Here is a 22,185-nt window from a genome sequence, read left to right as displayed (position 1 = left end):
GATAAAAGTAAGCGGAAGAAATATGTATTAACATGCACAACTTGCAATTAGTTGCAAATAATTCAAGTTGACAATTAATTAAGAAGTTGTAAACATATCCTGATAACATGTGTAAAATATCTAAATTTACATTCACGAAAAATGTCTGTTATTCATATGATTTACTCTTGAACGCGTTTAACAGAATTTTTAGCTTCCCCATTGAATACATTGTCAGTGTATAATGACTTAAATTCCTGGCTAAGTAGTTGTCAAGTATGATTTATTGGCCTAAATAAGAAAATTAATTAATCCTTCAAATTATTGCAAAATTAAGACTCGTTCAACACTTGTGCATATGTCAAAAGAAGTAACGTTTACATATGGAATAAAGTATAAACGAAGATATTAATAAAGAATGGTGAGTGAACCTTTGGTATATACCATAAGGGTTAACACTATTCATATATACAGATGCGGCGGAATGGATTCCCTTATCAAATATTTAAATATTCTAAATACCCATTCGGAATCACCAATTACTTCCCCTAATTACAAATTGTCAACTCTTTAATTCCTATATAAACATACCATTCTCAAACTAATACACATCAATTTTTACATCTTAACACATTTTAATCAATATTTTATAAAATTAATCAGTTATTTCCTTAATCAAAGAAATGGGTGATGTAGAAGGATCACCGGGGAGTTCTATGCATGGAGTCACCGGAAGAGAGCCAGTTCTCGCTTTCTCGGTGGCTTCTCCGATGGTGCCTACTGACACCACCGCCAAGTTTTCAGTACCGGTTGATACTGAACACAAGGCCAAACAATTTAAATTTTATTCGTTTTCGAAACCTCATGGATTAACGTTCCAGCTCTCTTGGATTTCTTTTTTTACTTGTTTCGTTTCGACTTTTGCTGCTGCACCTTTAGTCCCTATTATTAGGGACAACCTTAATTTGACAAAAATGGATGTTGGTAACGCTGGGGTTGCTTCCGTTTCCGGAAGTATTTTATCTAGGCTTGCTATGGGTGCAGTTTGTGATTTGTTGGGGCCCAGGTACGGGTGTGCTTTTCTTATCATGTTGTCAGCCCCAACTGTTTTTTGTATGTCCTTTGTTTCGTCCGCTGGTGGCTACGTAGCTGTCCGGTTCATGATTGGGTTTTCGCTCGCCACATTTGTGTCGTGTCAATATTGGATGAGTACTATGTTTAATAGTAAGATTATTGGGCTAGTGAATGGAACAGCTGCTGGATGGGGTAATATGGGTGGCGGTGCAACTCAACTTATTATGCCACTTCTTTATGACATAATTCGAAGGGCGGGTGCTACTCCGTTCACTGCTTGGAGAATTGCATTTTTTATTCCTGGATGGCTTCATGTGGTCATGGGTATTTTAGTGTTGACTCTTGGCCAAGATTTACCTGACGGAAATCGTGGCGATTTACAGAGGACGGGTACTGTTACTAAAGATAAATTCGGTAACGTAAGTGCAAATTACACCCCAAGAATTAACAATATATATATTTTTGTACTTCTTTTTGCTAATTCTATATGGTGTTTCAGATATTGTGGTATGCTGCAACAAACTACAGGACATGGATCTTTGTTCTTCTCTACGGATACTCTATGGGAGTTGAACTGTCTACGGACAACGTCATTGCTGAGTACTTCTTCGACAGGTTTGATTTAAATTGTTAGTTATAGTATAGGAATTCAAAAATTCGAACCTTAAGTACTTAGACCTAATTAAATTTGTGTAAAATCTGCAGATTTGATCTAAAACTTCAAACAGCGGGAATCATTGCAGCGACATTTGGTATGGCTAACCTTTTAGCTCGTCCATTTGGAGGATTTTCTTCTGATTATGCAGCTAAGAAATTTGGTATGAGAGGGAGACTTTGGGTTTTATGGATTTTACAAACACTTGGAGGAGTATTTTGTGTTCTTTTGGGTCGTTCAAATTCCCTACCATTTGCTGTAACATTCATGATCCTTTTCTCAATCGGAGCTCAAGCTGCTTGTGGTGCAACTTTCGGTATTATTCCCTTCATTTCTCGACGATCATTAGGAATTATTTCTGGAATGACCGGTGCTGGTGGAAATTTTGGTTCTGGATTGACACAATTGTTGTTTTTCACGAGCTCAAAGTACTCAACAGCGACAGGGCTAACTTACATGGGACTCATGATCATAGGATGCACTCTTCCTGTTACATTTTGTCATTTCCCACAATGGGGAAGCATGTTTTTCCCACCAACAAAAGATCCTGTTAAGGGAAGCGAAGAACATTATTATACTTCAGAGTACACCGAGGCCGAGAGGCAACAAGGTATGCACCAAAATGCCTTGAAATTCGCAGAAAATTGCCGATCGGAGCGTGGCAAGCGTGTGGGCTCTGCACCTACTCCACCAAATTTGACGCCAAATCGCGTTTGATGGTCTTTCTACGGGATTGATGATCGTGAATCTCTGATTTAATTGAAGATTCAATGTACTGAGTCGTCTCAATAAGCAAAATCTATCTTGATTTTTCTTTTTTTTTTCTTTTTTGGTTTTTTGCTTTTCTTAAATGATGTTGCTTGTTGATCTTTCGAGACAAATACCTTGAATCCACTAAGGTGTATGCTTTTTTTTTTAATGAAGTATATATAATATATTACTCATTGTGTATGTTTCCTATTGCTTTTTTCAAAAGAATATTCTATGGCCAATGGTGGTTGTTTTTTAGTGTGTAGATTCAAAAGTGTATTAATAATAAAACTTTTGACTTCTAAGAAGGGCCCACATCATTTATTCCAGTTGGTTTATAGTAGAAGTTTCTGAATTGTTTTTCTTCTCCTAGTGGCTGATTAAAATTGATATGAGAAATCAATTATTATTATTATAATTAGTACTAGCAATTTGTGCAGGGAGAAGTATAAAGTTCTTATATATCAACTGTATTTACCTGAAGATTTTTAACATGTAATTTAAATATTTACAAAATATAAAAATTATTCCTTTTAAATAAGTCGTGGTAAGAGTTACACGTAGATCTATTTCATCTTTTCTCCCTTATAATAGAATTAACTTTTATATCAAGTGATTTTCAACAAGTTAAAAATAAAATAAGGATATAAGAATAAATCATTTTTTAAAAATAAAACAGATTAAAAAAAGAGAGAGCATCAAATAATCTTTACAACTTGACTTTCAATTCCCACTATCTAATGGATCCTCTTTCTAGTATATTCAGACACAATAACAGCCAAAAATAAGCTATGTCAAGTCATCAAGTCCCAAGTTGTGGGAAAGTTGACTTGGCTTCATTACATCAGCATTACTTGATTAATTAACTAATTTTGTTAGGCTACTTGAGATAAAAGCTTATTCCTTCTTGTTATACTTAATTATACCAAATTAATAAATGTAAGTTATGTATTTTCCATACACATATTTATATTATTTAGAGTGTTTTCATTAGGAGGGTGTATTATTTGGATTAAATCGAAAACAAATGTTATTGAACCGAATTTTAATTTGGATTGGTTCTCTGGCTTGACTTTTGATTAATAATTTACTTTGTTTGGTTTTTTTATTTGGTTTTGGATTTAGAAAAATAAAAACCAAAAAACCAAAAAAATCAAATATATATATAGGCGAATCTAGAATTTTTTGAACATGGGTGCACCAAGTAAAATGTATTGAAGTGGGAATTGATCCTTAATCCTCAAGGTCAAAAGCTCAACATTTAACCATGTGGACCATTTAGACTTCTTGTAGTACGGGTGCCAAAATATAATATTATACAAATTTTTAAAAAATATATATAAAATATCTAATTTTACGAAGAGACCACGGGTGTCGATTCCCTATTTTTTTGGTCTAAATTCGCCACTATATATATATATATATATATACATGAAGCCAAGTTATAATATATATTCAAATTGCAAATATAACTTTTATTATGTTTCTAAATATTGACATAATTGAATAACCGAAAAGAGAAAAATCAAACAAAATCAAATTTATTTTGGTTCGGATTGAGTTACGCTTTTTCAAAACCAAAAATCGAATTAGGAAAAAATATTAGTTGAATTGTTGAGGTGTTTCACACCCTTTAAGAAAAGAAGGTTAAGACATAAATTAGGCTTAACTTTCCATTTTTACCCTTATTAATTATTACTATCAAAATTATGATTAAAATAACTAAACATTAATTAATAACTAATTTCAATACTAACTAATGAAGGGTAAAATTGAAAATACATTCTAAAAGTAGTCTTGAAAATTGAACAATTAAGTTAATTTGAAAAATAAAAAATGTTTCAACAATTCAATTAATATAAAATGGAGGGAGTATCTATTAGTATTCTGAAACCATTTCAACACAACAATTAATATTAGTGCCTTTGTACGTCTATATGTTTACAACATTTAGCCATAGCGCTTCAAAGACCCATCAGCAATCTTCGGGCTTCGGTATCCATCAATACTCTAACATGAGGGTGGCACAAAGATACATTGAATCATGGTACATGAGTTAACTAGTTACGTGGAACTGAGTTCAAGGGAGAGATTGTTGGGCGTGTGAATAAAGTCTCATATTGATAATTCATAAGAAAAAAAATAAGTTACTTATAAAGTGTTGAATACTCTTAATAGTGTGAGACATTTTGAAAAAGAACTTGACTTGATTATCACACCGTTTAGGATTATATTCTTAAATCGTACTTTAAGCCCAACACAACTGATATTTCCCCTAAATACATTTCATTTGTGGCGTATGATTCTCCAAATTATTATTGCAAAAGACTTGTTCAACACTTGTATATGTCAAAAGAGGTAATGTTTACAACTAATAAATGAAAATAATTAAAAAATGGTCAGTGAACCTTTGGGATATACCATAAGGGGGTTACACACGTCCATATTTATATGTGGCGGAATGGATTCCTAAATCAAATAGAAGTATTTAAATTATCAAAAAACAGAATGTAGCCATTGAGAATCACCAATAACTTGCCCAAATTGCAAATTATCCCTGGCTTCTCCGATGATGCCTACTGAACACAAGGCCAAACAATTTAAATTCTATTCGTTTTCGAAACCTCATGGCCAAACGTTACAGCTCTTCTGGATTTCTTTCTTTACTTGTTTAGTTTCGACTTTTGCTGGTGCACCGTTGATCCCTATTATTAGGGACAACCTTAATTTGACCAAAATGGATGTTGGTAACGCTGGGGTTGCTTTCGTTTCCGGATGTATTTTGTCTAGGCTTGCTATGGGTGCAGTTTTTCATTTGTTGGGTTCACGGTATGGGTTCGCATTTCTGATAATGTTTTCAGCACCAACTGTTTTTTGTATGCCCTTTGTTTCGTCCGCTGGTGGATACATAGCTGTTCGGTTCATGATCGGGTTTTCCTTTGCAACGTTTGTGTCGAGTCAATATTGGATGAATATTAAGTTTAATAGTAGCAGTGATATGCTTAAACATTATCCTTTTTTCGAGGATTGCTTGACAATTGTTGATGTATATTTGGGGTTAAGGCGAACTCCACCTATTCTATTGTGCTTCTACTTCATTTATACATATATCGTCAGGATCACAATCCTGGAAATTTAAAAAAAATGAAAAATAATAGGGTTAAACCGGCTTGCGAACGGAACAGCTGCTGTTGCTAATAATAAATTTGGTAACGTAAGTCCAAATTACGCCCAAGCTAATTTGAAATTTCAGCCATTAAGTCCAAAGTTGAGGGAAAGTTGACTTGGTTTCCTTACATCAGAATTACTTGATTAATTAACTAATTTCATTAGGCTACTTGGGATAAAAGTTTTTTCCTACTTGTTATTATATTTATATTTACCAAATCAAAAAATGTAATTAAGTTATGTATTTTCCATACACATTTATATTTAATACTAATAATTAAGGGTTCGTTTGGTAGAGTGTATTAGTAAAAATTATGCATGCATTAACTTTATATATGGGCATTAGTTATACACTCTATTGTGTATTATGGAGTGTATTACTAATACCATGGATCTCTAGGTATTAGTAATATAAAGGATTTTAACACTTGCATTAGATTAACTAATGACAAAACTACCCTCTAAGCCTTTATTAAAACATTTTTCAATACTTTTCCACGGTAAACTAATGCAATTCTCAAAACGTAAGCTTTGCAAATTGCTATAAAAAGCATATAGATTATTGCATTTGTTAAGATTTTTGATACAGAGAATTATTTTTTTTTTAATAAAATATTTTTGAAAAAATAAAAAATGATGCTGCTCCCTGTGTATTTCAAAGTCAAAACACAATTGACAAAAGGGGTTATAAAGGGGCACAATACAATAGAGCAACTGCTTCTAGAAATAATAATAAAAATAAATAAATAAATAATTATTGCTTCTAGGGAACGAGTTGATCAAAAATGAATATTGAAAACTTGAAATAACTAGTTTGTTGGTGGTAGACTTTGAGGCAAGGTGAAGGTTAAACAATGAGGTATTCAAATGACTTGAATTACCAACGTTAAATGATTATCTTGGAGTGTAATTATGAGGTTCAATTTTTTTATTATTACACTTTTGACATACTTCCAATCTTAGAGTGTGATGAGTAAAATTATTTCAATAAGTTATTGATTTTGTGACTTGAATCCGTAATTTATAGATATCATAGAGAACTTTATCATTACTCAAGTGCTTCTTTGGATCCTTTCCATGCCAATATGTGGTGCACACACAAAAATAACAATATAAGATTGAGTTTTAAATAAACCTCTTTGCCAACTTTTCTCAAAAATATTTTAAAGTAATACTAAAAACTATTTATTTTATTTTTGGGGGAAAAAGAAGAGCTAATGACGTTTAGCAAATTTTTTTATTGTGATTGTTTTATTAAAGAACCATGTTGCAAAAGAAAGTGCACAGAATAAAAGAATGTGGGGGTATTTTTGTAAACAAATATTTTTTTAATAGACTTTATACAAGGCTTGCTATTTTCAATACATCAAACCAAACAATGTATAAGAAACAATGCAAGCATTACTAGTACTTGCATTACTAATGCATGCATTACTAATGCATGCATTACTAATACATCATATTTAACATTATTCTTATACACTCTATCAAACGACCCCTAAGTGTTCTAACTAAAAGTTTTAACAAATAAAATTTGATTTAATTATTTAATATTAACACTAATATGAATAAATACACGTCTGGTTTCCACAGTTGGAAAGGTGAGGAAAACGTGAAGAAGTGGGCATGCAAAGAATTGGTGATTTTTTTTTAAAAAAAAAAAAGTTCATTTCATTTTGGATAAAGGGGATACTTCAATCACGCACCGCATTAGAAACAAAGTTTTTTCCACCTCAAATCAGTGGAGTGTATATATAAAATGCATGGTATGATACATATGTTCACTGAAATAATGGAAAACTTTCTAATTTTTTCATATGAAAACATTACTATATATTTTTTTCTCACAAATCCAATCAAAATGTATGTGAAAATAATCGTTAAACATTTTTCATCGAAAAGTCAATGAGGAATAGCGATTTTTAATAGTGAACGATGGTAATTAGAGGGACAAATACTTTAAAGTTCTTGTACATTTTGTAAAATGAATATATAATAATTTTTATCAATGAAAGGTTTCTGTTATAACCTGCCTTTAATATTTCTTTTTAGCGTCTCACAGAGCTGCAATAGTGATTTTTAAAAAATAATTATAATTATTTCTTGTTTATCTAAAACGTCAAATATTTTAGATGAAATTTATTTAGCTAACACAATAGTAATTTCAACCTTGTTTTCTAAATTGTGGGAACAATGTATTGGTAGCTTGAAATTTTTTTTTATATGGTGTTGAATATTCTTGTAAATAGTGTGAGCCTTTTTCGAAAAAATCATTTGGTTTGGTTCATAGTGAACAATATCACACCGTATTAAAAATATTCTTAAAATATTTTAGCCCAACAATTGATATCAAAACTAATAATTTAGTTGGATGAGTTTGAAGATGGTGGAGTGTGGCATGGAGACTGGCTTAGTGCCATTGTCCGTCTATATATATGGACCAGTTTACAACATTTACCCGTCAATACTCAGACTATGTGGGTGGCACACAGACCCGTTGAATCTCTGACCCGTGAATTATGGTAATGAGTCATATGAAACTTACTTCGAGGGGGAGATTATTGGGTATGCAAACAAAGTCTCACATTGATAGTTGAAAAGAAAAAAAAAGGAGTTACTTATAATATATTATAAGATGTTTAATATTCGTAATGGTGTGAAGCGTTTCTGGGAAAATCATGCGGACTTGATTACATCCGTGTTAGGACTTAGGAGTATTCCAGAACCGTTAATGCCCAACACAACTGATATTACCCCTGAATACATTAGCAGTGCGAACAACTTAATTTCAGGATAAATTATTCACCAAATTATTGCAAAAGACTTGTTCAACACTAGTATGTCAAAAGGGGTAACGTTTAGATATAGTATACTACACCTAATAAAATGGTCAGTGAACCTTTGGGATATACCATAAGGGGGTTATTACACACATTCATTTATATTTAGATGCGGCGTAATGGATTCCTTATCAAAAAAAAAAAATGTAACCATTGGGAATCACCAATAACTTGCCCAAATTGCACATTGTCAACGCTTTGATACCTATATAAACATAACATTCTCAAAGTAATACACATCATCAATTTTACTTCTTAACACATTTTAAATCAATCTTTTGTTTAATTAATCAGTTGATCAAAGAAATGGGTGATGTAGAAGGATCACCGGGGAGTTCTATGCATGGAGTCACCGGAAGAGAGCCAGTTCTCGCTTTCTCGGTGGCTTCTCCGATGGTGCCTACTGACACCACCGCCAAGTTTTCAGTACCGGTTGATACTGAACACAAGGCCAAACAATTTAAATTTTATTCGTTTTCGAAACCTCATGGATTAACGTTCCAGCTCTCTTGGATTTCTTTTTTTACTTGTTTCGTTTCGACTTTTGCTGCTGCACCTTTAGTCCCTATTATTAGGGACAACCTTAATTTGACAAAAATGGATGTTGGTAACGCTGGGGTTGCTTCCGTTTCCGGAAGTATTTTATCTAGGCTTGCTATGGGTGCAGTTTGTGATTTGTTGGGGCCCAGGTACGGGTGTGCTTTTCTTATCATGTTGTCAGCCCCAACTGTTTTTTGTATGTCCTTTGTTTCGTCCGCTGGTGGCTACGTAGCTGTCCGGTTCATGATTGGGTTTTCGCTCGCCACATTTGTGTCGTGTCAATATTGGATGAGTACTATGTTTAATAGTAAGATTATTGGGCTAGTGAATGGAACAGCTGCTGGATGGGGTAATATGGGTGGCGGTGCAACTCAACTTATTATGCCACTTCTTTATGACATAATTCGAAGGGCGGGTGCTACTCCGTTCACTGCTTGGAGAATTGCATTTTTTATTCCTGGATGGCTTCATGTGGTCATGGGTATTTTAGTGTTGACTCTTGGCCAAGATTTACCTGACGGAAATCGTGGCGATTTACAGAGGACGGGTACTGTTACTAAAGATAAATTCGGTAACGTAAGTGCAAATTACACCCCCAAGAATTAATAATATATATATTTTTGTACTTCTTTTTGCTAATTCTATATGGTGTTTCAGATATTGTGGTATGCTGCAACAAACTACAGGACATGGATCTTTGTTCTTCTCTACGGATACTCTATGGGAGTTGAACTGTCTACGGACAACGTCATTGCTGAGTACTTCTTCGACAGGTTTGATTTAAATTGTTAGTTATAGTATAGGAATTCAAAAATTCGAACCTTAAGTACTTAGACCTAATTAAATTTGTGTAAAATCTGCAGATTTGATCTAAAACTTCAAACAGCGGGAATCATTGCAGCGACATTTGGTATGGCTAACCTTTTAGCTCGTCCATTTGGAGGATTTTCTTCTGATTATGCAGCTAAGAAATTTGGTATGAGAGGGAGACTTTGGGTTTTATGGATTTTACAAACACTTGGAGGAGTATTTTGTGTTCTTTTGGGTCGTTCAAATTCCCTACCATTTGCTGTAACATTCATGATCCTTTTCTCAATCGGAGCTCAAGCTGCTTGTGGTGCAACTTTCGGTATTATTCCCTTCATTTCTCGACGATCATTAGGAATTATTTCTGGAATGACCGGTGCTGGTGGAAATTTTGGTTCTGGATTGACACAATTGTTGTTTTTCACGAGCTCAAAGTACTCAACAGCGACAGGGCTAACTTACATGGGACTCATGATCATAGGATGCACTCTTCCTGTTACATTTTGTCATTTCCCACAATGGGGAAGCATGTTTTTCCCACCAACAAAAGATCCTGTTAAGGGAAGCGAAGAACATTATTATACTTCAGAGTACACCGAGGCCGAGAGGCAACAAGGTATGCACCAAAATGCCTTGAAATTCGCAGAAAATTGCCGATCGGAGCGTGGCAAGCGTGTGGGCTCTGCATCTACTCCACCAAATTTGACGCCAAATCGCGTCTGATCAGATTGATGATCGTCAATCTTTGATTCAATTGAAGGTTCAATGAGCTGAGTCGTCTCAATAAGCAAAATATGTCCTGATTTTTATTTTTTTGTTGATTTTTGTTTTTCTTAAATGATGTTGCATGTCGATACGCTGGAATCTACTAAGGTGTATGTGGTTTTAAATTGACGTATATATATATATATATATATATATATATATATATATTACACATTGTGATGTTTCCTATTGTGTGTTTAAAAGAATATTCTAGGGCCAATAATGGCCTTTGTTTTACGGAGTTCAGATTCAAAAGTGTATTATAGTTGTAATTAAAACTTTGACTTCTAAGATGGGGCCTGATTTTATTCCAGTTGGTTTATAATAGGACGTGAATTGTTTTTCTTCGTCTAGTGGCTAATTTAAATTGATATGAAAGATTCATACCATTTATAGTTTACAATTAGCAGCAGTTTGTACAGGGATATAGAAAATATTAGTTGGCTTAGAGTGAAATCGAAAATTAAGTGTAATATAATTGACAATTCAACTCACGTTAACTCGTAAAGTATTGATAACTCAAGTAGGAGTAAAAAAATAATGCATTTTAGTGAACTTAGAGTGAATTATGTTTCTCTTTTCCCTGGGAAAAAAGAGTCAATTTAAATTTTTAGATTGAAGATATTTGACTTGATATCAAATTTTACTGTATCAACACAAGGACAATCTGTTTTTTCTTGTTTTTTTATTAATATTTATTACTAACTTTCTAAATTAGTTTTCTACATTTTTTTGAAATACTAATAATATAGTTATTATTATAATTAAAAATATTTTTTATTTATTATCTTTTTAAAAGAAAGTGCGTGAACAAGTGAAAGTAAAAAGAGGGACAATTTAAGTCATGTGGGTACAGCTTTTAAGTCCCAAGCTGTGGGAAAGTTGACTTGGCTCATTGCATCAGCATTACTTGATAAATTAACTTAGTATCTATATGTATTTTTATACTCATTATTTATACCAAATCAAAAAAAATACAAATAATATGCCTTTCATAGACATATTCAATTATTCATATTCAACCAATAATTAAGTGTAATATATCATAACTTTAAATTTTAACTAATAAAATTTAATTAGTTAATTTAACATAAACACAAAATATGAAAATTATGTACGCGTTAGGCTTCCCTAGTAGCTAGATGAGAAAAACGTCACGAAGTGGGCATGCAAAGAATTGGTTTATTTCATTTTATTTTATTTTTAAATAATAGTAACTTTAACCATAAAGGTATTTTCAAAGGATAGACATAAATATAAAAAAATTGAAAAAACAGATTGAATTGAATCTATTTTCAATTATTCATGTTTAGATCGATCCGCTCGTTGATTAGTCCTTCGTGGGTTTCCATCCGGACCATCAATTGTTGAGAATTAACACTAGACTATCATTATTTCACCAAACAAAAGAATCACAATACCAACCTTCTTAATGAACATTGTTCTTTATAATTACTATTGGTTTGGTTTCTATCTACGCAGGTCGTAGGTAACAGTAAATCGTGTAGAATAAGGGTTAAAATTCATTACTACATATCAAAAAATTTCTACTATTTTTCACCTGTACTTTACCTATAAAATAGTACTACTAATATTTTCTTACATGTTAATAGGCTGTCTCTGCAATCCAAACTTGTCAAGAATATTCAGCTCCCAAACACTCAAAGTCATTCATTCAACTGAATTCAGTATTTTAAACACCGCCACACAAGATATAGATATATGTGGTCCGCAAAGAATACTAATATATATATATATATATATATATCCTAAATCCGTTAGTTTGAAAGTAGACAAAGATTTAGTGGTTAAAACTTTAACGATTGAATCCCTTAAATTTTAATTTGGGATTATATAACAAGAAGTTGGTACAGTAATTTCAGTATCTCCGATTCATTAAACTTGAAATTGCAATTGCACTAATACAGATAAAACCCAAATCACTTGGTCTGTCCTTTAATATCTACCCTCAGTCCTTTTTTATTTGTCCAATTTTTCCTTTTTATTTGTCATTTTTGACAAATCAAGAACGGACAATTTTATTTATACCTATTATACCCTCAATTTATTAACATTAAGTTAATATCTTTGAAACATGTAGTAAGTAAAGATATTTGGGATCATATTAATTAATAAGGATAAAATGGTAAACTGTATAGCAATCAAGATTTTCTTAATAGGTGAGTCAAATCAAAATTTTACGAGTAAAAAGAGATAAATGAAGATATATGCCTTTATTATTTCTCCTACAAATTAAAACCACTACATTTGAAGCCCTTCAACCACTTTTCCTAGCATTGATCTCTCATAAAACTGAATGAATATAAATAGAATGTAATTTGCTGGTACACTTCTCTCTAAATTCTAACCACTTGATATCATACATAAAAATTCTAATATTACAAGTTGAAAAAAGGGAAAAGGAGAGAGACATAATTGTTCAGCTAGAGAGACTAGTAGAACAATAAATTGTAAGCATTTACTTTCATCTAAATCTTATAGCAACAAAATAATAATAATAGTTTACCCAACAGCTGGTGCAACAATTAAGGTAGCAGCGGCCTTATGTATCCGCGGTCTTCATAAAATTGGTGGAAGGTACGGAGTAAGAACTTTAGATCCGTAAGGGTGGTTGAGTTGTGTAACATGTGGTATCCAATAAAGGTGGTTAGAGTTCGATTTTCCTCAATACTTTTTTTAGTCGAGCTCGTTGCACTACGTTTACCTAGTGCAGTTTACATTTCTCGTGATAATTTATGAGCTATTACATAGGAGTTTACTCAGTACACACCCCAAGAATAACAGTTGTGAATTACCACAGAGGTTTCAAGAAAATATATAAAATATTCAAGAAATTGATCGAAATACACATAGTTAACATTGAAATCAGATTGATAGATGACAGGTCAGCGTTTAAGTGTGTAGAAAATAGAGAAATATGAAGTTTAGGGGGTAATAGGACATCCGTGAAGTTGGAGTGTGTAGTTGGGATTTCGGGTATAGATTGAGGGGGTTTTAGATCATTTTCTCTTGTAATAATAATGGAAAACACATGAATGTGACAGATCATTAGTTATGGTAATGTAGGAAATAGGTGACAATCAATCTATTTGTGTTGCTGACTAGGTTTTTACTTTTTAGTATGGTATCAACTATCACGGATACATAGTCAATTATGGAACTGGAAACTCGAAATTTAATCTGAAAATCATATTTATAACTCCATAAATTAAAAATAGATCGTAGCAATCATGAATAATGTCTTATGAAGAAATTCGAAATTTAATTTGAAAACCATATTTTTAACTCCATAAATTAAAAATAGATCGTAGCAATTAAGAAGGGCGATCCATCGGTCCCAAATATACTTCATTTAATATACGTACTCTTTTAATGAAAAATGAATAAGGTGCGTCGAAATATTAAATGATGGAAGTGAAGCAACAACGAAGACGTACTAAAGATTCATAGAGAAAGTAAAAATGCATTAATGTGAGAAATTAAGGAAGAGAGAAGTTCATGATTTTATACTAGCAATTAATGCCCAAGAATCACGGGCCACCATATAAAAATAATGAGTCCACTAACACGAGATGTTTTGTACACCAGACTATTTTCTTCCATGCGTTACGAGTATACAAAATTAAAACTTTTTGGTTGCATGGTTTGTACTGTCTGTACTCTGCTTGCAATGAGCTGTGTACAAATCTTTATATCTGCCGCCTCTACTCCTCACGAGCCTATTTATAGTTTCACTTGTTATAAACCACACATCATAGTTTCCACATACACAAACAGTTTTACAGAAACTCCACACAAGAGTACTTTCTTAAAATGACAAATGCAGCTTCCAATAAAAATATTTTCCTTAAACTATATGTTTTTTGCCTTGTTTTGCTATCTTCTTTTATAAATGAAGCTATGGGAGTCCGTCAATTATCTGAAGAATACATGATAATGAAGCCTGAGTTGATGGATCGTCACAATAAACATCCTTTTTTTCATGGGAAGGAAATCAAGAATTGCTTACCAAAAGGGTTCAGACATGCATCTGGTCCAAGCAGATATGTGAACAATCATATATTTGGTGAACTTGGAATTGGATGTTCACAAGATTATAAGCAACCTTAATTAGCTAGCCCAGCAATGTTGTTATGAGAATAACTGATGAACTAATTTATACGAATAAGCGGTATTATTCTTTTTATCTAGTTTCTAGTATAATAATTCATGTTTTGTTTCGCTTTATTAAAATTGACTATAGTGGAGTTCAATTTATACTTCTGTATTTTACGTTACTGGATATTTTGCTACTTATCAAGAAAGAAAGAAACACGAAAATTTTACATTATGCACTCTCTGTTTCTGTGTTTGTTAGAGTAGGCATGTACAAGTCTTGAACAGAGTAAATTGTGAATTTCTTTTCTAAGGTCTCGTTTGTTACTAACATTAGACTTACTAATTAGACACATGTTGACAGATTATAAGTTGTTAGGAAGATTTCATTTGGAGTTGAAACATTATAAGAGTAATCTTACGTAATTTGGCAGAAACAGGGTCGAACATAATTTCTAACATTTTCAACTCAATATGATTTCTTAAAGTATCGTGTTCAATGCTAAACCTCAAACATGAAATTCTGCATGCATTTTTTGGAAGGTTAATAGGGGTAGAGATTAAGTTACATAATTTGTTCTCAAACATACACCAAATTATTTCATCAAAACTTCCCCTGCAATTAGACTAACCAAGGGAATATTGAATTAAATGCTCATTTACAGAAACTGTAGCAATTTCAAGTGAATTAGCACCTAATATACAAAAGCAGCTTAGAGCCTGGTAACAAGAAATCGATTCATCAAAGGGGAAAGGTGAAGAAGAGAATAAATAACCAAGGTCCACTGTATTAGCGAAGCTATTGAGGTTTCTTTAAAATGTCACAGAACACCTCAAGATAACAACATTAAAGAGTGGGCAAAATAAACCAACAGTTGGGCGTGTAGCGTTACAGATTTCCAGAAACAAAGTAATAGTTCAAAGACATTTTTGTTTAGGAAACTCTATAGCAACAACGGAAAAGAAAAATGTCGCAGCAAAATAACAGGATAGTCCATAACTTTAGCTATACAAGTCATCATCATCAGCTCCAGCATTAGAAGTTGTGAAGGGGTCAGATGCAGCAGCCCCACCACTGGTCTCAGAAAACCGAAATTCAGTTCCAAAACCTCGAGATTGCTGTAAGGTCTGAGCAAATGCCTGGTATTTACGAATATCGGCATCACTCACACTTCGTCGTGCATACTTCATGGACTCCTCAAAATGAGCAGGCTTAATCTCTGATATCTCATCATCAGCATCCTCATCCATAGAATCAGGATTCTCTGCTCGCCTCTTTTCCTTTTCTATATCCTGTAACAAGAACGCCATTTGACAAGTATTAAGATGTTAACCATGCCCATTTAACTTAATTTTGAAAAAAGAAAGGTTAGCAACCCTTGCAAACATTGACATAAGAGACCAGCTAGCAAGTTAACATGGAGTTTAAAGCAAGAGATGCACAGCACATAGCTGTGTTTCAAGAAACGGAGAGGAGATAAACACTTGAATTCAGACATTTATTTTGGCAACCATCAAACTGAAGACGACAAAAACCATTAATAAAGTACCGAAGAGCACCATTATTTCAATATTTCAGCACAGATGATGACACAAAAGCAACTAAAACATTGTCCAATATAAGTATCAGCAGTGGCAGATCCATCTTATCTTAGCAGCAGCATGTGCTGGTGCATACGCATACACAAGCACACAGAGTATGAATATATTTTTTATATAACTTTATACTAAGTCCACACTCACTGCAACAAGGTGGAGTGATACTTTCACCCACTAATTTAGAGTCTTTAAGACCCCAGTATCAGTAGATGTACAACAGTAAACAACACAGATAAAAAACTGTAAGAACAAAGACAGATGATGTGACTTCAAAGACTTAAAAAACAAAACCAAATTTATAAAATTAAGAGCAGGAGGACTTACTTTCTCAATGTTCTCTCTTATGGCATATTTGCATGCCCGTTGACAGATCTCAGTGATATCAGCTCCACTAAATCCCTGAGTATACTTGGCAAGAGCTCTCAAATCAATATCTTTTGATAGGGGAGATTTTCTAAGACATGCCTTGAAAATCTGATGGCGTGAGTCTTCATCTGGCAGTGGGATATAAATTAACTGGTCAAGTCGACCAGGTCGCAGAAGTGCAGGGTCAATAATATCAGGCCTGTTTGTGGCCCCAATAATAAAAACAGTTTTCTTTGCATTCATGCCATCCATTTCAGTCAGAAGTTGGTTCAGAACCCGATCAGCTGCTCCACCAGCATCACCACTACTGCTTCCCCTCTGCCAAAAAAAAAAGCAACAATCTTTGTAAGCAGTGATACACGGATAACTACTTTTTTCCTGTTTTCCCTCCTTTTTACAGATTTATCTAATTGATTGCCTAATTAGGAAATATGTGCTGTCTAAGTCCACATAATCTGTCAAAGAGTTCCTGTGTTTGCTTACAACAAACAATTTGGTAAACTTGAAAACTATCTTACCTGAGTGGCAATAGAGTCGAGCTCATCAAAGAAGAGGACACAGGGTGCAGATTGTCTAGCCTTGTCAAAAATTTCACGGACATTGGCCTCACTCTCTCCAAACCACATGGTAAGCAGCTCAGGTCCTTTGATACTAATGAAATTGGCTTGACACTCATTTGCAATTGCCTTGGCAAGAAGAGTTTTCCCACATCCTGGAGGACCATAGAAAAGAACACCTTTTGAAGGTGACATACCAAATTTCTCGAACTTCTCCGGATGCTCCACTGGGTATTGAACAGTCTACATAATATGAAACAAGAACAATGATGAAACCCTCCTAAGACAGAACTTAATGGCATATATGAATGCATCAAGACCAAGTTATTGACTTCAATTACCTCTTGAAGCTCTCTTTTGACATTTTCAAGACCTCCAATATCTTCCCACGAGACATTAGGCACTTCAACAACCTGCACATAATTTTCACGGAAGAACCCAATAAATTTGTGAACTTAAAAAAACACAACCCATCTATTCCATCCATAAACCCCATACAGACAAAAGGACAGGATTATCATAAGCAACAAGAACATTGCACATGATCAGATAGAGCTACATTACATAACTGGGTCGTAATAGGCTACTTACTGTTTCACGCAATGCAGATGGATTGCTTGTTCCTAGAGCAGTTTGGAAGTGCTCATTTGTGACAGCCATTGAATTCAATATTTCAGCATCAATGGAATCATCTTCCAGATCAATGACATCCATTTTCTCTCGAATGCACTGAAGTGCAGCTTCAGTGCAAAGAGCAGCAAGATCTGCACCGACATAACCATGTGTATCTTTTGATATTCTTTCCAAATCAACCTGCAGAATCAAATACTCGCCATTATGCCACAACGACAATTTGATCCCGAAAAAGAAGAAGGAAATTCAATAAGTTGGCTTACTTCTTCTGCAAGCTTCATATTCTTGGTATGAATACGAAGAACTTCAAGACGTCCAATTTCATCAGGAACACCAATGTCAATTTCCCTATCAAACCTACCAAACCTTCTGAGAGCAGGATCAATGCTGTTAGGACGATTGGTAGCTCCCATAACTATGACATGAGCACGAGATTTCAGTCCATCCATCAGTGTCAGGAGCTGTGAAACAATCCTTCTCTCAACTTCACCATGTGTCTTCTCTCGCTTGGGAGCAATTGAATCAATCTCATCAATGAATATAATAGATGGAGCATTTTTTTCTGCCTCTTCGAATGCCTTCCTGAGATTGCTTTCACTCTCACCAGCCAATTTGGACATGATTTCTGGTCCATTAATGCAAAAGAAAAATGCACCTGTTTCATTAGCCACTGCTCTGGCTATCAGGGTCTTCCCAGAACCAGGGGGTCCATAAAGTAAAATCCCCTTTGGTGGTTTCACACCAATGGATTTGAAAAGTTGAGGATGCCTCAATGGTAATTCCACCAGTTCACGAATCTGAGCCATCTGTTTTCTCACACCACCAACGTCATCATAGCCAACTTCGTCCAGTCTCTCCTCGTCCTCCCTTTTAACAGGCTCCCCCTCACAAAAGATTTCAGTGTCTGGAGCAACAACACAATACTCCCCTGGGTCAGTCTCAATGACTTTGAATTCCACACTTCTCATCCCTCCTCTAACAAGGAAATTGTCTCCTTTCCTCAAAGGACGATATGCTTCCAAAAAGTAAGCTGCAAAAAGGAATATGCTTAAAATTGAGGCTAACACAGACAGTGCTTACAGATAAGGTGGATACAAATTCACTAACAAAGACGACAACCTTCACCTCTAATTTTCACTGCCAATTGACAAAATCAAAGAGTAGAATGTACAAAACCAAGGAAAGACCGTTAATTGGAGATAATTTAATAAATACTGGAGAATCCCAAAACAGATGCACAATAACAACTGCTGCAACTCCACATTCTCCAAAAAAACACCCAGAATTCTCCTGGACTATCATCTCAAAGGTTGTACTATCAACAGAAGGAACAAGACAGAAATTATAGTTCTATAAGATACAAACTTAAAATCGCACTATGGCCCATCAATAACGAGTTTCCCAAGTAAAACAATATACCCAGAGTAATCAAGTTGTTTGATGGAAAAATCAAATTATTGATATTCAACTTGTCCAAAACCAGTTGAATTGCATTGCACACAAATTATCTAACTAAAGTCCGCACTAACAGATGGTGTCTCCTTTTGACGGTACCACTGAAAGAACAATTACCTTCAAGAGCTATTAGGTTTTAAATATACATACTGTGAAGCAAGGATACCGAATTCTGTTGATAGCATTATGGTGCCAGATACTAATTAGGCACCCGGGCTTGTCTCCTTAATTCAGGGAGCTCAGAATTTAAATCTAATCACAGTGAACAAAAACTAAAACCAGACAAAGAGAGTATGATGTATTGTTTGTGATTGTGAAAATCAAATATCAATGATATTGACAGTCTTTTTTCATTATCACTACTACCCTGTTCCTTCAACCCACCCTTATTAATTTTTAAATTTGATGAAAAGTTCAATGAATTGGAAATTCCTATACCACAACAGTACAGAGAATAAAGCCTTGAAATTGCCAAACTGAAAACCATGCTTGAGCTATTCAATTGGAAAGAAATTGCATGTGTCAGTACACTTACGTTTCAGAAACGCATCAAACAAATCCCCAGTGAGACCTTCTATTGTATCATCTATAGGAAGTATGTGGACACGCTTCCCATACTTAACATCTGGGCATTGGTGCACAGACACAACATCTCCAAGACGGACCCTCAAATTTGAACGGACAACCTTGTTCATCCTAATCTTCGGCTCATCGCATGTTTCATCGGCAAGTGCAATGACAACTGTATCCTTCCTTTTCTTTCCCTGGATTAAAATGCAGCACAAAACTATTGAGTCAATTGGATGAACAGGCAGACAAACATGCAAACAGATTCAGAAAGGTAACCTCATTTAAATAGTTGTTAAAATTAAGCCATACGCACCATGAGAAAATTACAACATTGTTTTTAAAAGTTAAAAAAGCACAAAAAGAAAAATGCAACAAGATCAGTGGGCCACTGGGGGTTGAAGTGACAAGTAAAGCACGTGCTTTCTTTAAAGTGAAGCACACAATTTTCTGATAAATTAAAAGTAGCATGCCAAGCCGGCGACACACACACTTGTATGAATGCAGTAAGTTATAATCAAATTTCAATTGAAGTAACTAATTATAACATCCACCATACAATAGTTCACAATATTAATTTAACTCCTCATTACTGAGACTCAAAGAACCAACTGTTTCTCATTGAAATCATATAGTGTGTCTTTGATTGAGCCCAAGCTTATTTAAATTGAGAGCATCACTACACCATATCTCATGACTTCAAACAGTATTGTCGAAGTGGTATATGTCTACTATTATTCTGAGTCTTTTCTTTTTATGTAGTGATAAATTCAGTACTATGATTCAGAACGTCTTTTCCATGATTATGTAATATAGCCAATTAAAATTGACATATAGAACCTATTGGCATCTGCTCATCAAGGATTAACAGAGTATAATTCAATGGCACAGCATAAGCTAGGAACACAGATAATCCCCACCAGTGACTAGAACAAACGTGAATAATTTGTCATTACAGACTCTTTCCTGACGGATCATCTTAGTTATTGATCTCCCCTCGACACAGAAACCAAGTTCAAAAGAATACCTCTACAGCTTGTGACCATCTATAAATAATAAGTTGCCTTTCAGTTTAAACAAGTATATGTCACACCTATAACCCATAAAATTGTCGGTCCCATCATCAAACAAGCAGAACAAACACCGCACCTCAAACGTAGAAACACTAATATCCTATGTCTAAAAATCTATTGGCAAGTGTAAAACTACTCAATCCACCAGATTCACCTAAGCGACGAAAAAAAATCAACTACTAGCAAAGTGATCTTCACTGTAAACCTTATGCAATCAGATTATCCACATCGAAACCCTAAAAACACGAGATTTAGGCGAAAACCCCAAAAAGTAGGATAATTAGAAAACCTTGATGAGAATTGTATCTCCACGGAAGAGCTGTAGCTTCTCCATAGTAGCAGGGTGCAGTGCAACAACAGAGTTATCATCGTTGACCGCCTCATCAACAACAAGCCGATTAGGAGACTTCTTCCTCTCCAAAATCGCGGTAGAGAAATCCTTCTTCGCACCTTTTCTGAAAACAAAAAATAAAGTAAGAATCAGTAATCACAATACAATATAAATCTCAGAACTTTCTAGAAACGATTTCCAGAGTTGAAACAAGTCAGTAGATCAACCGATGGAGAGGAGAGAGAACTTACGAGTCAGATGACTCGGCCTGGTTAGTCATCTTCAGAGATCTAGATTAGGGTAGAGCAGCCGAGAGAAACTGGAGTTTTGCTGGAGAAGAGAACAATGAGTGCAAGAAAGGGATATGGAAGAAGTGAATTACCAATTTATTAAACAGAGAAAAAAAACACGATAAAAATTAAATACGAACTGGCGTTCTATCTGTATTTTCCTGCTTTTGGACGATTCTATAATGTAGGTAATAGGTGTATTCCGTATTTCGGAGGGTTAAAAAAAAAGTGTTTCGTATTTGGACAATATTTGGTTTTCTAATAAGTAAACAAAGAAAAGCAGATCAAATATATTTTGATATTTTACTTGTAATATTTATAAAACGTGTGATAAAATATTATTGGGATTTGTATAAAAAGTAATCCTCATTTGATTACATTTCTTCTGAGTAGAGGATCTATCACATACAACATGTTTACTAATTATTTACTGAGGTACGTAAGGTTCACGTACAAGGCAGAGCTAGCAAGAGCATAGAGATTCATCAAAATTTCATTCGATGGAAAATACATTATTTATACATAGTTAATTTTATTTTTTATGTATATATGTTGAACTCATTTGATTTTTTATTTATTTATTTTTTAATGTTTCTTCATATTTTTAACCTCGATACTCA

General features: G+C 34.0%; 3 protein-coding genes across 3 annotated transcripts; 2 read left to right on the top strand and 1 right to left on the bottom strand.

The window, feature by feature from the left end:
* The first annotated feature begins 602 nt into the window (after window positions 1-602).
* Window positions 603-2,807, top strand: LOC125807500 (high-affinity nitrate transporter 2.1-like). Its single transcript, XM_049487225.1, has 3 exons — window positions 603-1,472; window positions 1,553-1,668; window positions 1,759-2,807. The coding sequence occupies exons 1-3, from the start codon at window positions 663-665 to the stop codon at window positions 2,423-2,425; spliced, it is 1,593 nt and encodes a 530-aa protein (XP_049343182.1). The 5' UTR covers window positions 603-662; the 3' UTR covers window positions 2,426-2,807.
* Window positions 2,808-8,735: 5,928 nt separating this feature from the next.
* Window positions 8,736-10,815, top strand: LOC125807499 (high-affinity nitrate transporter 2.1-like). The gene is made up of 3 exons (XM_049487224.1): window positions 8,736-9,582; window positions 9,664-9,779; window positions 9,870-10,815. Exons 1-3 carry the CDS (start codon window positions 8,773-8,775, stop codon window positions 10,534-10,536), a joined length of 1,593 nt encoding a protein of 530 aa, XP_049343181.1. The 5' UTR covers window positions 8,736-8,772; the 3' UTR covers window positions 10,537-10,815.
* A 4,639-nt stretch (window positions 10,816-15,454) lies between these two features.
* LOC125807493 (cell division cycle protein 48 homolog) lies at window positions 15,455-21,740 on the bottom strand. Its single transcript, XM_049487216.1, has 9 exons — window positions 21,527-21,740; window positions 21,234-21,399; window positions 19,840-20,068; window positions 18,113-18,879; window positions 17,808-18,029; window positions 17,558-17,629; window positions 17,178-17,459; window positions 16,618-16,977; window positions 15,455-15,987 (listed from the first exon to the last, which is right to left on the bottom strand). Exons 1-9 carry the CDS (start codon window positions 21,553-21,555, stop codon window positions 15,697-15,699), a joined length of 2,418 nt encoding a protein of 805 aa, XP_049343173.1. The 5' UTR covers window positions 21,556-21,740; the 3' UTR covers window positions 15,455-15,696.
* Between the last annotated feature and the right edge of the window lie 445 nt (window positions 21,741-22,185).

The sequence above is a fragment of the Solanum verrucosum genome, unplaced genomic scaffold, assembly GCF_900185275.1.
Source record: "Solanum verrucosum unplaced genomic scaffold, falcon-dt-bn FXZP01000183.1, whole genome shotgun sequence".
NCBI lineage: Eukaryota > Viridiplantae > Streptophyta > Magnoliopsida > Solanales > Solanaceae > Solanum > Solanum verrucosum.
This window is presented reverse-complemented; position numbering and strand designations above follow the sequence as displayed.